We start from the raw sequence: 12,192 nt of genomic DNA on the forward strand, positions 1-12,192 counted from the left end.
CATAACGAGGAATTCCTGGTGTGGATGGAGCACTGGGATGTGGTGTGAGGAACAGGTGAAGGTTGTGGAGGAAGAGCTAGGAGATAGACAAGCAGCTGGACAGCCTCTGAGTTGGACCTCGGGCCTCCTATGGCAGAGGCAGGAGGGACCTGTCATTCCTACATACACCTCTCTCTGCCTTTACGATGGATGCCAAGATGCTGACACTCAGAGCCAGAAGTGGGGTTGAACCAAGTGCTTAGCTATGGGCTAGACAGAACAGGCTATAACAGGACAAGAGGCTGTGCTGTGGAATGTTAGCTTAAAATGTGTCACATTTGTTTATGCTCTAGAACATCTGTTTAATGATGCAAGGATGTGTTGCATTCTTTTATGTTGCATTTGTTTAACTCTGTGAAGCTGTGTTACTTTGCCTGTCTAAAACACCTGACTGGTCTAATAAAGAGCTGAACAGCCAGTAGCAAGGCAGGAGAAAGGATAGCTGGAGCTGGCAGGCAGAGAGGATACATGTGAGGAGAAATCTGAGAGGAGGAGCAAGAGAGAACAGGGAGAGGATACTAGGGACCTGCCACCTAGCCAGTCACGGAGTAAGAGTGAACATAAGACATACAGAAGTAAGGAAAGAGCCCAAAGGTTACGTTAATAAAATTTATGTTAATTTAATTTACGTTAATAAAAGCTGGCTAGAAACAAGCCAAGCTAAGGCCAGCACTCATAAGAAAGGATAAGCCTCCATGTGTTTTATCTGGGAGCTGAGTGGCAGCCCCCCCCCCCCCCCCCTGCCAAACAAGAAGGAGTAAAAGAGCCGAAGAGTAAGACAGCAACCACAGGGCTGGACTACGTGAGACACACACTAAGCCTGTGAAGGCTTCAGTGTCAGAGTCCTCCCTTGGATGTCACATACAGAATGTCCAGGGTAGACCTGAGAGAAAAGCTAGAGTAGGAGCCCAAGGGGAGAGAGACTGCACAGAAGTGGGGGACTGGAGGGAAGGGGTACTGGGTTGTGGTCCAGAGTGAGGTATGATGGGTTTCCCAGAGACAGGGGCCTTGAGAGAAGCGGTCTGGAAGGGAGAACACAGGGACTAGTTGGAACACATCAGCCTGGGTCATGGGCACTTGGTGGGACAGAGGCACAGGCAGGAGCCTTGGGCTGGGTGGGGACAGCTGTGAGGGGAGGACAGTGCTGGGCTCCCGGACTGCGCCTACCTCATTGAAGAGCAGTTCACGTCTTTGCTGCTTGCGCAGGTCCATCTTCTTGACAGCCACCAGTTTGCCTGAGCTGCGCACGGTGGCTATGCACACGATACCTGTGGAGCCCTCACCAATCTTGATGAAGTTATCTAGATAGGAACGTGGGTCCCCTGGGTCCACTACCAACTGCAGAGCAGCCCGGAACTGCTCATGGGACACTCGCTGGGGCTCCCGCTGTGGTGAGCGGGGCCCAGGGGCCCCATGGGCGGGGGGTGCAGCAGGGGCAGCAAGAGCACGTGTTGGGGGAGCCAGCTGGGGCTCAGAGGCATGGGGACCCAGCACGCCTGGGCTGGGAGCACCACGGGCTCGGGTGGGAGGCCGGGAGGATGATGAAGACTGAGGGGCAGCCAGGCCCGTGGCTGATGGCCCATTAGGGGCCACATTGTGTGGCTCCCCCTGCAAAGGAAGAAAGGAGGTGCTGTGAGTGGAGGCTGCATTAGCTCTCCCCAGCTGGATGATACACGTGCGCGGTCAGGATGGGATGTGGCTGGGGAAAGGGAAGCAAGGGAAGAGGACACTGAGGTGTTGAAGTGGGGTTACCTGGGCACCCCGGGGTGGGTGGTCCGTGTCAGCCCGTGGGTATGTGTTAAAAGGTCTGCCAGCTGCTAGTTTCGCTCCGCTGGCCAGACTGGCAGGCTGGGGGGTGCTAACATCAGGCCCGGAGACGGGGCGCTTATCTCGGAAGGCCTCCTGGGGCCCTCCTGGGCCCTCCCTCGAAGACTTGGGCCTTTTCTCCGGCCCCACCCGCCGTCTGTCACCACTGCCTGCCTCGCTGTGGCCTGTGGCCCGGGTTCTTCCTCCAGCCTTGTCTGCGGCCACTCTGGCTGGGGCTGCCCGCTCCTCCAGCACTCCATTCTCCTGGTGGGCACGCGCAGGTGGTGGTGGGCTGTCTCTGCGCAGGGAGTTGGAGCGCGTCACCGACATGTTCTCAAACTCGTCGAGCAGCAGCGTGAGGGCCCCATCCTTGGCACCTTTGCTGCCCCGCACGATGGTCTGGGGTCCAGGCAATGGCAGGGTAAGGCCAGGAAGGAGGGGACACAGGTGGCATCCGACACAGAAACAAGACAATACAACACAAAAACAAGACAGAGACGAGTGATGTGATGATGTGGTGACGATGAGGTGGGGTGACGGGGACCCTACAGTGCCCCAAGAACTGCTTTCATGCCCATCACCCACTCTAGGGTCTCCCCCAAGTGCCTCTTGACTTTTCTTGGCTCCCAGCCTGATGGCAGGTTCTGCCCTGTGGACTGGGGCAAGGGAGGTAAACACAGCCTGTAATCAACCCATGAAAGCTGCAAATTACAGGCCACTTGGCTCAGCACTTCCTCTCTTGCAGGCTGCCAGCATCATTAACCCCCAAACCATGCACTCTGATCCCCTAGGGCAAAGGATGGGGTATAGAATAGAAAGCCCACAGCCTAAAGTCAAGGCCAGGAGGCCTGGGAGCTATGTGGCAAATATCAACTGAGAACCACCAGCCCTCACACGTCCCTGCCCCCACTGAGTTATGGCCACCATGTTTCCTCTATACCCTCAGCCCCAGGCACACAGCTTCTTCAGTTTTCCCAGTACACCAGACATGCACCCAGCAGCTCTTTGTCCTGCCCACAACCCACATCTTCCAAACGTCTCCACCGGGGCCTCACTCCCTCCCCCAGGTCTCTGAGGACTCTCTAACTCCTAGCTTAAATGCTAGCCCTGCAGGTCTCTGGCTCTTTCCTTCTTCCCTGTGGGCTCTTGGTGCCAGCTGACATGGCTGTGTACCCACCAGGCTGCTGGACCAGTGAGCTTCCAAGGACTGAGTGCTCTTGCTGCTTTTTATGGTCCCACCTATGTCTCGGCCTTCATCAGCTTGGAGGAAGGGAGGAGGGAAGCAGAACACACACGTACAGACACACACACAGACACACACAGACAGACAGACACACACACACACACACACACACACACACACACACGTTGGGGAGCTGTCCCACCACTGCCCCCAGGTGGCAGGGAGAGACAGGACCTGGACGGCCTCTAACAGATGGAGGGTTATGCTGAGCTCACAGGAACAACCTGTGGTTCCAGCCTGTCTGGGGCACTGGCTGCCTGCCTGCCTAGAAGCCTGGCCTTGTGCAGAGAAGAAAAGTGGATGCTGGGCCTCAGACCCCAGACAAATAGCTGAGGTGCCTATTTAACACCCTGAAGCTGACCTGGCTACCAGGTTCTCCCAGCATCCCTCAGTGCCTACCTGTTACAGGATCTTTCTGGATGGCATATGCTGCCCCCTACCCTAAACTTCTCCAGCCCAGGGGCTAGGCAGCCCTTCCCCAGCTGCCCTTCTCTAGATAATCCAGCCATTTTTGCTGAGCCGGCCCTTTTACCTTTTTTACCTTTCACCCTCCTGGCCGCTTGGTCTCCTGGCTCTCCCCTCCCGCTCTCCTCACATGGCCCAGCCATGTCCACTCTGGCTATGCTCTCCCTCAAATCTACAATGAACGTTTTCCCTCACCACACCTGGCAGCAGTCATGCCCTCCTTTTTATTTCTTTTTTCATTCAATGGACACCTGCCAGGCTTTGGAATTAGACTTGGGGTCAGTGGCCAAGAACCTTGGACGTGTAGGCAGTACCAGCTAAGGTGCCCGCATGTCAATCAGGGCCAGTGTTGTCCCATTGCAGGCTGGAAGTGGGGGGGTGGAGGGGTGGAGGGTGCAAGGAGCAGGGGTGAAATTCTGGGGACATCTAGCATGGATATAACCTGTGAGAAATGGCCACAGAGCCCTGTGAGCCATGAAGGGCCTGGGGTGGGCCCGGAAATGCAGGGCTATTCCAGAGGCAGTTGCTGGCTCCCAGCTGGCCCGGGTCATACATGAGAAGTCCACATAGAATCAGATCACAAGAGGGGCTTTCTAAGCAATGGAGAGAAGGTAAGGCTCTCACGTGACCCTGCGAGGGCCACAGAAACAAGAAAGGTGCCCGCCTGGGCCCAAGCACCGTGGCCGTGGCCACCCTGTTGATTCTGCCTCTTTCTTGCCAGGCCTGGGCTGGTGGCTGGGAGAGGAGGAGTCAGCTGCAGTGCCAGGCACCCAGCCTGCTGACCACAGGCACACCCAACTCCACCCACTGGGGACAAGCGTGGCTGTGCTCCCCGGGGCCCCACCACCCGTGGACTGAATCCAGCTCCAAAGTTGGCTTCAGCAGGCCCAGCAGGGGCATTCTTATCACTAGGCCTGCGTGGCTACAGTCTGTGCCGGGCAAGGAGACCACAATTCCTCACTGCACACGGAGGTAGAGGAAGGGTAGGGAGAGACCTTGGATCCAGACCTCAGGTCCCGTTCCAGCCCTGCCATTTTGCTCAGGATGACAGGAAACCCCCACAAGACTGAATGACTTGGTGCCTCACTGGGGCCACAGCTTCTCTCCTGCTTACACTTGCCTCAGCTGCTCCCTTTCAGCCCTCGGGATGCAGCTGTCTGGGAGGGGGCTGTCTCCTAAGTCAGGAAGCACTGGGGAGACCACGGTTGAGTGTGTGATGCTGGGGCCAGCGTGGACTTCCTGGATGGGGCTGGTGGGTGGAAGGCTAGCACTAAGTTACAGAGGTGGTTCTGCAAGGAGGCCAAGACTGAAGGGCTGGGTCGCTATGGCAGCATGGCTGTGTGGTAGGAATGGTGATGGCTACCTTGGGGGCACCAGGCTGGATGGAGGTGATGCAGGCGGGGTCAATGAGGGGCTTGGGTCGGCGTGCTGACTCCTCAATCAGACTCTGCCATTGGCGGGGCAGCCCTGTGAACTTCTGCTCATGCTGGTCAAAGCCCGTGTGCACACGATGTTCAAAATTGGATGGGGCCGAGATCTCCACCCGCTTCTTCTTCTTTCCAAACATGGTTCCAGGGCCCTAGCACAGCAAATGTGCGAACGTGGGTGGCTTGGGCTCTCACAGGCACCTGTAGGAGGGAAGCCAAGGGAGGTGGGACCAGAGGCAGGTGGTCTGTCACTCTGTCTCTGCCCGACAGGTTCAGCAGCTCTCTCTCCCACATACCAGCAGGGGGCAGTAGTCTCTTCCTGGGCCCTCTACTTTTGTGGGTTTCTCACGAGCAACCAGAGCAGTGGTTCTCAACCTTCCTAGCGCTGAGACCCTTTAATACAGTTCCTCAGCTGGGCTGTGGTGGTGCACGCCTTTAACCTCGGTACTAGGGAGGAAGAGGCAGGTGGATCTCTGTGAATTCGAGGCCAGCCTGATCTACAGAGTGAGCTCCAAGGTAGCCAAAGAGACACAGAGAAACCCTGTCTTGAAAAACAAAAATAACTAATAAATAAATTACAGTTCCTCATGTTGTAGTGATCCCAACCATAAAATTATTTTTGTTGCTACTTCATAACTGTAATTTTGCTACTGTTATGAACTGTAATGTGTGTTTTCGGATGGTCTTAGGTGACCCCCGTGAAAGGGTCAATCAAGCCCAGAGGTGTCGCAACCCACAGGTTGAGTAGGAGTCAGGCTCAGCTGTCCCCTACTCACAGTTACAGTTAGCATCCTTCTCGTGGCCAGAGACCACATCTCCCATAAGCTCTCATACTTCAGGGCTGGGACACCCTTCCCTATTATCCCCCAAGCTCCCTCCCTTTCCTCCTTCAGTTATCACCAAGCCCCCAACCACACAGCCTACCGGCCATCACATCACCTTCAGACGTCCTCCACACACGGGGAACCTGTGGTGGTGCTTGTGCAGTGTCTTTTGTCTCCCCACTTCACTCATGCTAACAGTGCCTAAACTAGCCCGTCACACAGTTCTCCTGGTCTAGCCCTGGGCCTGGCACACTGTGAGTATGCCAGTGTGTACAGCGAGCAGTCCCCCCCTCCAGTCTGGTCACAACAACCAGTGGCTACAGACACATGGGATGCCCCTCCACAATGTGACATTACCCTATATTTAGGGCCTGGGTCTTCAATTGGGCACTTAGATAGTACCAGCCACAAATAAAAGCCTTGAGTCAGGCATAGTGGCACGCATCTTTAATCCTAGTACTTGGAGGGAGAGGCAGGTGGATCTCTGTGAGTTCAAGGCCAGGTCTACATAGTGAGTTCTAGGCTAGGACTACATAGAGAGATCCTGTCTCAAAAAAACGGATGGGAAGCTGGAGAGGCTCAGCAGGTAAGAGCACTGACTGCTCTTCTCGAGGACCCGGTTTCAATACCCAGCACCTACACAGTGGCTCACAACTGTCTGTAACTCTAGTTCCAGCAGAATCTGATGCCTTCTTCTGATCTGGACACCAGGAACACATGTGATGCACAGATTATATGCAGGCAAAACACCCACATAACATTTAAAAACTAATAATTCTTTAAAAGTAAATTAAAAACAAATAACACCAACGACAATGAGTCCAAGGATGGGCACGGCCAGGGCCACAGGCTGGCATCCATCCACAGACTCAGCTACGCAGGAGGCAGGAGGTGGCAAGCCCGAAGCTCTCCTGGGTGGAGAGTGAATTCAGGTGACTCTGGACAATTGGTGAGACGGACTCAGAATAAAATACGAAAGGTCTGGGCTATAGCTCTGCAGTGGAGCTCTGCGCAGTAAGCAGGAGGCCCTAGGCTCCTGCCCAGATGAAGGAGAGGATGATGGCGGCACCCCACAGAGGAAGCCTGGCAGGCGAGGCACAAGAAGCTGCCCCTTCCTCTGCCCCTCACTCTCACCCCTCATGCCAGGAAGACTGGCCCACAGAAGGAGCCCTGCAGTCGCACAGACCTGGTCTGAAGCTGGCTGGACTAGAAACACCCTTGCGTAGGTGACGTCTCCTCCTGGGGCTTTGAGTTAATCATCTACAAGAAAGGAAAGAAGACGTCATTGATTCATTCCCTAACCCTCCGTACCCTGGCTGGCGAGTGTGGGACATGATGACAACCTATGGCCACTCAGGTGTCCACGTGGCCAGACAGACCCATCCCTAGATAGTGGCAGTGCACACGGGTAGGGACTGGGCTGACAAAGTGCTACCAGCCATGGAGGGATGGGCAACGGGAGGCTTCCTATAGGAGTCGCCCATGAGTGGAGGCCCAAACCTGGCTTCCCAGTACCTGACAGGGTGGAGGACAGGTACAGGGCCAGCACCAAGCCTCAGCCCCAGCCCTAGCGAGAGTCTGCTGGGGAAGTGTTCAGGGAGCCCCACCTCCTGGCACAGTTCTCTTTCTTGGGGAGCCACCAGCTCAGCCCACAAGGACATTAATGGGCAGGAAGCCAGGGAAACCGGTTTGGCAGCATAGCCAAGGCAGTTTGGGGGGGGGGGGGGGGCTCAGCAGCCAGCCTGTCTCAACTGATCCCAAGAGGCAGGCAGGTGGCCAGCCCTAGGTCTGGACAGGGCTTTCCCAGCTAGTCCAGAGGTTCTGACTGAGGGTTGGGACAGCTGGAGCTGAATGGGCACCTCTGGCTTCCAATCTTCTCTGTCCGCACAGCACCCCTCCTCCCAGCCTTTCCTGCCTGGCTCATTCCCATCACCTTGACCTCTGCACCAGGCTACCCAGACCCCTTCCCCGGCCTCCTTGAAGCCAGGCCTGTCTCTACAACCCCAACAGAGGCACGCCTCATGCTGCCTGGCATGGTGTGGAGGCAGGCGTTATGACCTGGTGTCTAGCTTGCTCCCCATCTTGAACTCTTGGCTCTACTCTCCGCTCCCCCCTCCCACATCCAGGCAGCCCAAGGCAGCTCCCAGACTATGATCTCTCACCAAACCCAGGGAGGCTCTCAGGATGGAAAAGTGGGGGAGATGAGGCAGTGCCTTCCCGTGCTCCCACACACAGACCCCACCCATAACCTACAAGCCCCCTTGCACACTGCAGCCACTTGTGACTCTGCAGAAGGCGGAAGGGCACACCTCCGGATATTTGCCTGGGCCACCCCTTCCTTTGGGCAGCACATGGAGGGAAGGACAAACAGAGGAACTGGCCATGTTTATAATGACCTGGTGTAGGCCACACCCAGGCTCTCCTAGGCAGCTCCTGACCTTGTGGGTTAGGAACTTCAGAGTTGAGCAGCCCGGGCCTCAAAACCCGTTGAGCTAGCATAGCATGACCTAATTTTTCTATCTGAGAAGACCCAGCCCACAGCTCATGCTAGGAAGCTCAATGTGTGACCCCAGGGAAAGAACTCCACACTCAGGCCTCAGTTTCCTCTTGTTAAGATGCTGATGACAGTAGCTGCTTCCAGCAGCTTTTACAAGGAGTCACGAAGAACACAAAACAAGCAAGGCACTAGGGCATGGCCCAGAGCCTCTAGGACCGAAGCTAGGAGTGCTCAGTGCTAATCACCATGACGATGACAGCAGGCAGCAGGAATGTGCACCTACTGTATGCTACCTCTCTTTGAACCACTTTTCCCAGCATCCCTCAACCTTTGCTCCTGATCCACAAGAGGCCATGAGCACATGCCTTAAATAAGGAAAATGAGGCAAAGGTCCTCATTTAGCCAGGGGCAAAGCCAGGGTAGACATTAGAGCAGGACGCCTCCTGTGGCCCCTCCTTCTGGCATAGGCAGACCCTGTCTGTGGTGCCCAGCCCCATGCCATCTGCACAGTCCTGTAACAGAAGGGTCATCATCCCAGTTGTCTGGAAGGAAACTGAGACTCCAGGAAGAAATCCCCTGTCCAGGTACTCAGTCAGTGAGAGGCTACCAGGATTTGAACCTGGGAAGCATCACAGCCTGGGCTTGACCACCGTGCTGCCTCTACCTCCCTGGCTCCAGACTTTGCCTTTCTGCCCCTGCACCTCCTACCAAGGCTGTCCTGGTCCCATGGGGAATGGGCCTCCTGGCCACCCCTCCCAGGACCTTTGGTGAGACAGCTGACCATAGAAAAGATGCCTGAAGCCATCCCTGTCACAAGTGTACTTCATTCTGCTCTAGTGCTGACATGACCATCACTACCGTGAGGACCTGTGGCCCTGGGAAGTCACCACACAAGCCGCCTGGGTGCCAGAAACCTCAGGTAGGGGCTATTCTGAGCCAGTGTTGGAGTACCTTATTGGACCCCAAATGTGAAGGGGTGACTAGGTACCCATGGAGAAGACAGACAGATGGAGCAGTACGACAGGCAGCTCCACCCAGCCAAGACACACACTAAAAACTGTAATACATATTTAGTTTTTTGTTTTGTTTGAGACAGGGCTCCTGGCTGTCCTAGAACTTGCTCTGTAGACCAGGCTGGCCTTGAGCTCACAGATCCACCTGCCTCTGTCTCCCGTGCTGGGATTAAAGACATGCAGCAAAACTGTACTATATTTGGAAATGCTTATTTCAGCTTTGTTCTTTTTTTTTTAATCTCTTAACTTCTTCAAGCTGTGGGACATTCATGTTTTCCAGTTACCCCCTGCACCCCTTGCTCTACTCCAACCTTTCCTGAGAAGCAAATGCTCCTCCTATACTCCCATACTCCCAGAAGGAATGAACCACCAGCTCCGAAAGAGCCCTCCCTGCCTCAGTGCACCCTCTGTTTTACAGTCCCGACCTGTTAGGACAGTTAGACACAAGTAAGGTATGTAGACTAGGGATGGCCATGGTCCTCCCACAGGCTGCTGCCGCTACTATCCCTGCTGCTGCTGCGGCATGAAATAACGGCTAAATGAGAACACAACGAGGACACCTGTCACAGTCCCCCTCCTAGCATATATGTGGTAGTGTCACTTTCCCCAGAGTTGGGATGGGGAGTATGACAAGCTGCCACAGTCTGAGGACTGGTTTGTCTCATCCACTTGACTGGGAACCTCAAGAAGACAGGAGTAGGGCCATTACAGCCAGCTGTGTGCACCACGGGGCAGTGAGGGTGAACTGCAGAGTAAGGCTGAACGAGAATTGCCCAGCCAGCCACTGCTCTAATCTGGCCAGGCACAGCTGTCCTGTGCTCGTCCCCATAGTGCCTAAGATGGGAAAGCTGCCACAGAAAACCTAAGAGCATACGTGAGCTCTGAGGGCTGGAGACATCCGATCAGGCTTCCTCTATTCTTCCCCTGAAGCCCTGCATGAAGAGAGGCAGAAAGAAGGCTCCTGGTCTGTCCCTCTTCGGACATGCCACCTCACACACCAGGCCACCACAAAGACCCTCCGCTACCATGCAGCCAGTGATAGCTATTAATACACACACACTTGCTACATCACAGGCCCTGCGACAGTAAACCAAACAAGCCCACGGACAGATAGATACATGCAGTCACCCTGAAAACCCCTGATTAGCTGGAGCCCATAGTCATCCACCCTCCACCTCATAGCATCCTGAGCACAAGTGCAGCTGTCGTGGCACAAGAGCAGCGGAGCCAGCGGCTGGGTCGGTGCTCACTCTGGAGCGTGCTAAGGTGAGTTCAGAACTGAGTTCCTGCTCCCCAAACACAGGTACCTGCACAGCCTGGAGGAGGAAGCTTAGGAGGCACCAAAGGGGATGCAGGGAAGTAGCTTACAGGCCCAGGCTCAGAGAAAGTGCTCAGCAAGTGGAAGGGCCGGGGACCCTTGTGCAGCCCACTGTGGGCCGCTCTGAAACATGAAGAGCTTCTTCACCCCAAAGAGGCAGGGGCTCCCTAAAGATACCACAGGAGCTATGATACATAAGAGCCCCAGCGTCTCTGCAGGTGCATAGTTGCACATATACACACAATCCCTGGGTCTAGCAACTGCTAAACCTGCTGAAGGATGTACTGAGGACCACAACCCAGGCTACAAGGTTAGACCCTGAGACCCACCCAAGCGCAGGGCCATGCACAGCAAGCAATGAGCTCCTAATGTCTGACACCAGTCCACTCAAGAGTCATCAGGAAGATGTTTGCAGAGGTTCAGGGGCCTGTGCTCAGACACCAAGTTCCCAGGAGCCTGCCACCTCACACATGGGAACAACAGTCACCCCACCCCTGGACTCAAGAAAGGTGTGGCCATCCCACACACACTGGCTCCAGTGGCCAGCCCCGCCCTCTCCTAAGGGCTGTAGGCAGCATGCTTACCTCTACCATTCTCTCCTGCTTCCTGGGCCACTGCTCCAAGGGCAACTGGTGGCCAGACCTCCCAGTGCAAAAAGAGAGACGGGCTTGAAGGTACCCTGAGACTGGCCAGCTGGCTCTGCACCCAAAGGTCTCTAACAGTGGTGGGGACACAGCCTAGCTCTGGTAACAGCTCAACTGGAGCTGTGGCTCCCACCCACAGAGGGCGGGAAGCAGGGAGGCGGGAGGTGGGGCTGGAGCCAGTAGGCCTGGGAGGGTGGCCCATAGCTGAGGGACAGAGGGGAAGGTTGGCAGGGACCCCAGCCACAGCCTGGTCTCGCAGGACTTGCCTCCACTACAACAGGCACACTCATCCTACCAACTCCCCCTCCACACACAGGTTGGATAACAGGGCCCACGAAAGCGGGTGGGGCTTACCCAGGCTGCACACGGAGTGGCTACTGGACCTTGCTCTGGAGACAATGGGGGAGGAGCTGGGTGCAGGATAGGCCTCTGAAGACCTAGGGCTGAACTGAGGGCTGCATGTGGGCCCTCTGAGGTGGGGAGTAGCTAGAGAGCCTGGTGGGCCCCATCCTGGTGTAGGAGGTTCATCTGTTCATGTGTTGCTTTTATTGATTAATGAATAAAGAAACTGCTTTGGGCCTGATAGGACAGAACTTAGGTAGGCGGAGAAGACAGAACTAAATGTTGGGAAGAAGGGTAGAGTCAGGGAGAAGCCATGGATCCTCTAGCCTGAGACGGACGCCATTTAGAATCTTGCCAGTAAGCCACTGGCACATGGCGATCCACAGATTAATAGAAATGGGTTAAATTAAGATGTAAGAATTAGCCAATAAAAAACTAGAGCTAATGGGCCAAGCAGTGTTTTAATTAATACAATTTCTGTGTGATTATTTTGAGTGTAAGCTAGCCGGGCAGCCAGAACAAATAAGTGGCTCTCTCCTTGCAACAGTTTGGCGCCAAAGTGATGGACTAAATC

The 12,192-nt window shown here is 55.3% G+C and overlaps 1 protein-coding gene across 2 annotated transcripts in view; it reads right to left on the reverse strand.

Annotated features, from left to right (window-relative positions):
• The window catches only part of Pak4 (p21 (RAC1) activated kinase 4), a 39,172-nt gene that overhangs the window by 5,139 nt on the left and 21,841 nt on the right, over nt 1-12,192 (reverse strand). Inside the window, exons 2-5 of one of the 2 annotated variants that reach the window (XM_041654678.1) lie at nt 6,991-7,064; nt 4,917-5,181; nt 1,792-2,244; nt 1,207-1,647 (exon numbers count right to left, since the gene is read on the reverse strand). In XM_041654678.1, coding sequence (XP_041510612.1) covers nt 1,207-1,647; nt 1,792-2,244; nt 4,917-5,120 — 1,098 coding nt within the window. In that variant the 5' untranslated portion in view covers nt 5,121-5,181; nt 6,991-7,064. The remainder of the gene's footprint in view (nt 1-1,206; nt 1,648-1,791; nt 2,245-4,916; nt 5,182-6,990; nt 7,065-12,192) is intronic. The other variant, XM_041654679.1, reaches the window with a different exon arrangement.

Source organism: Microtus oregoni, unplaced genomic scaffold (assembly GCF_018167655.1).
Source record: "Microtus oregoni isolate MIOR12 unplaced genomic scaffold, Mior012 000006F_ref0000085, whole genome shotgun sequence".
Lineage (NCBI taxonomy): Eukaryota > Metazoa > Chordata > Mammalia > Rodentia > Cricetidae > Microtus > Microtus oregoni.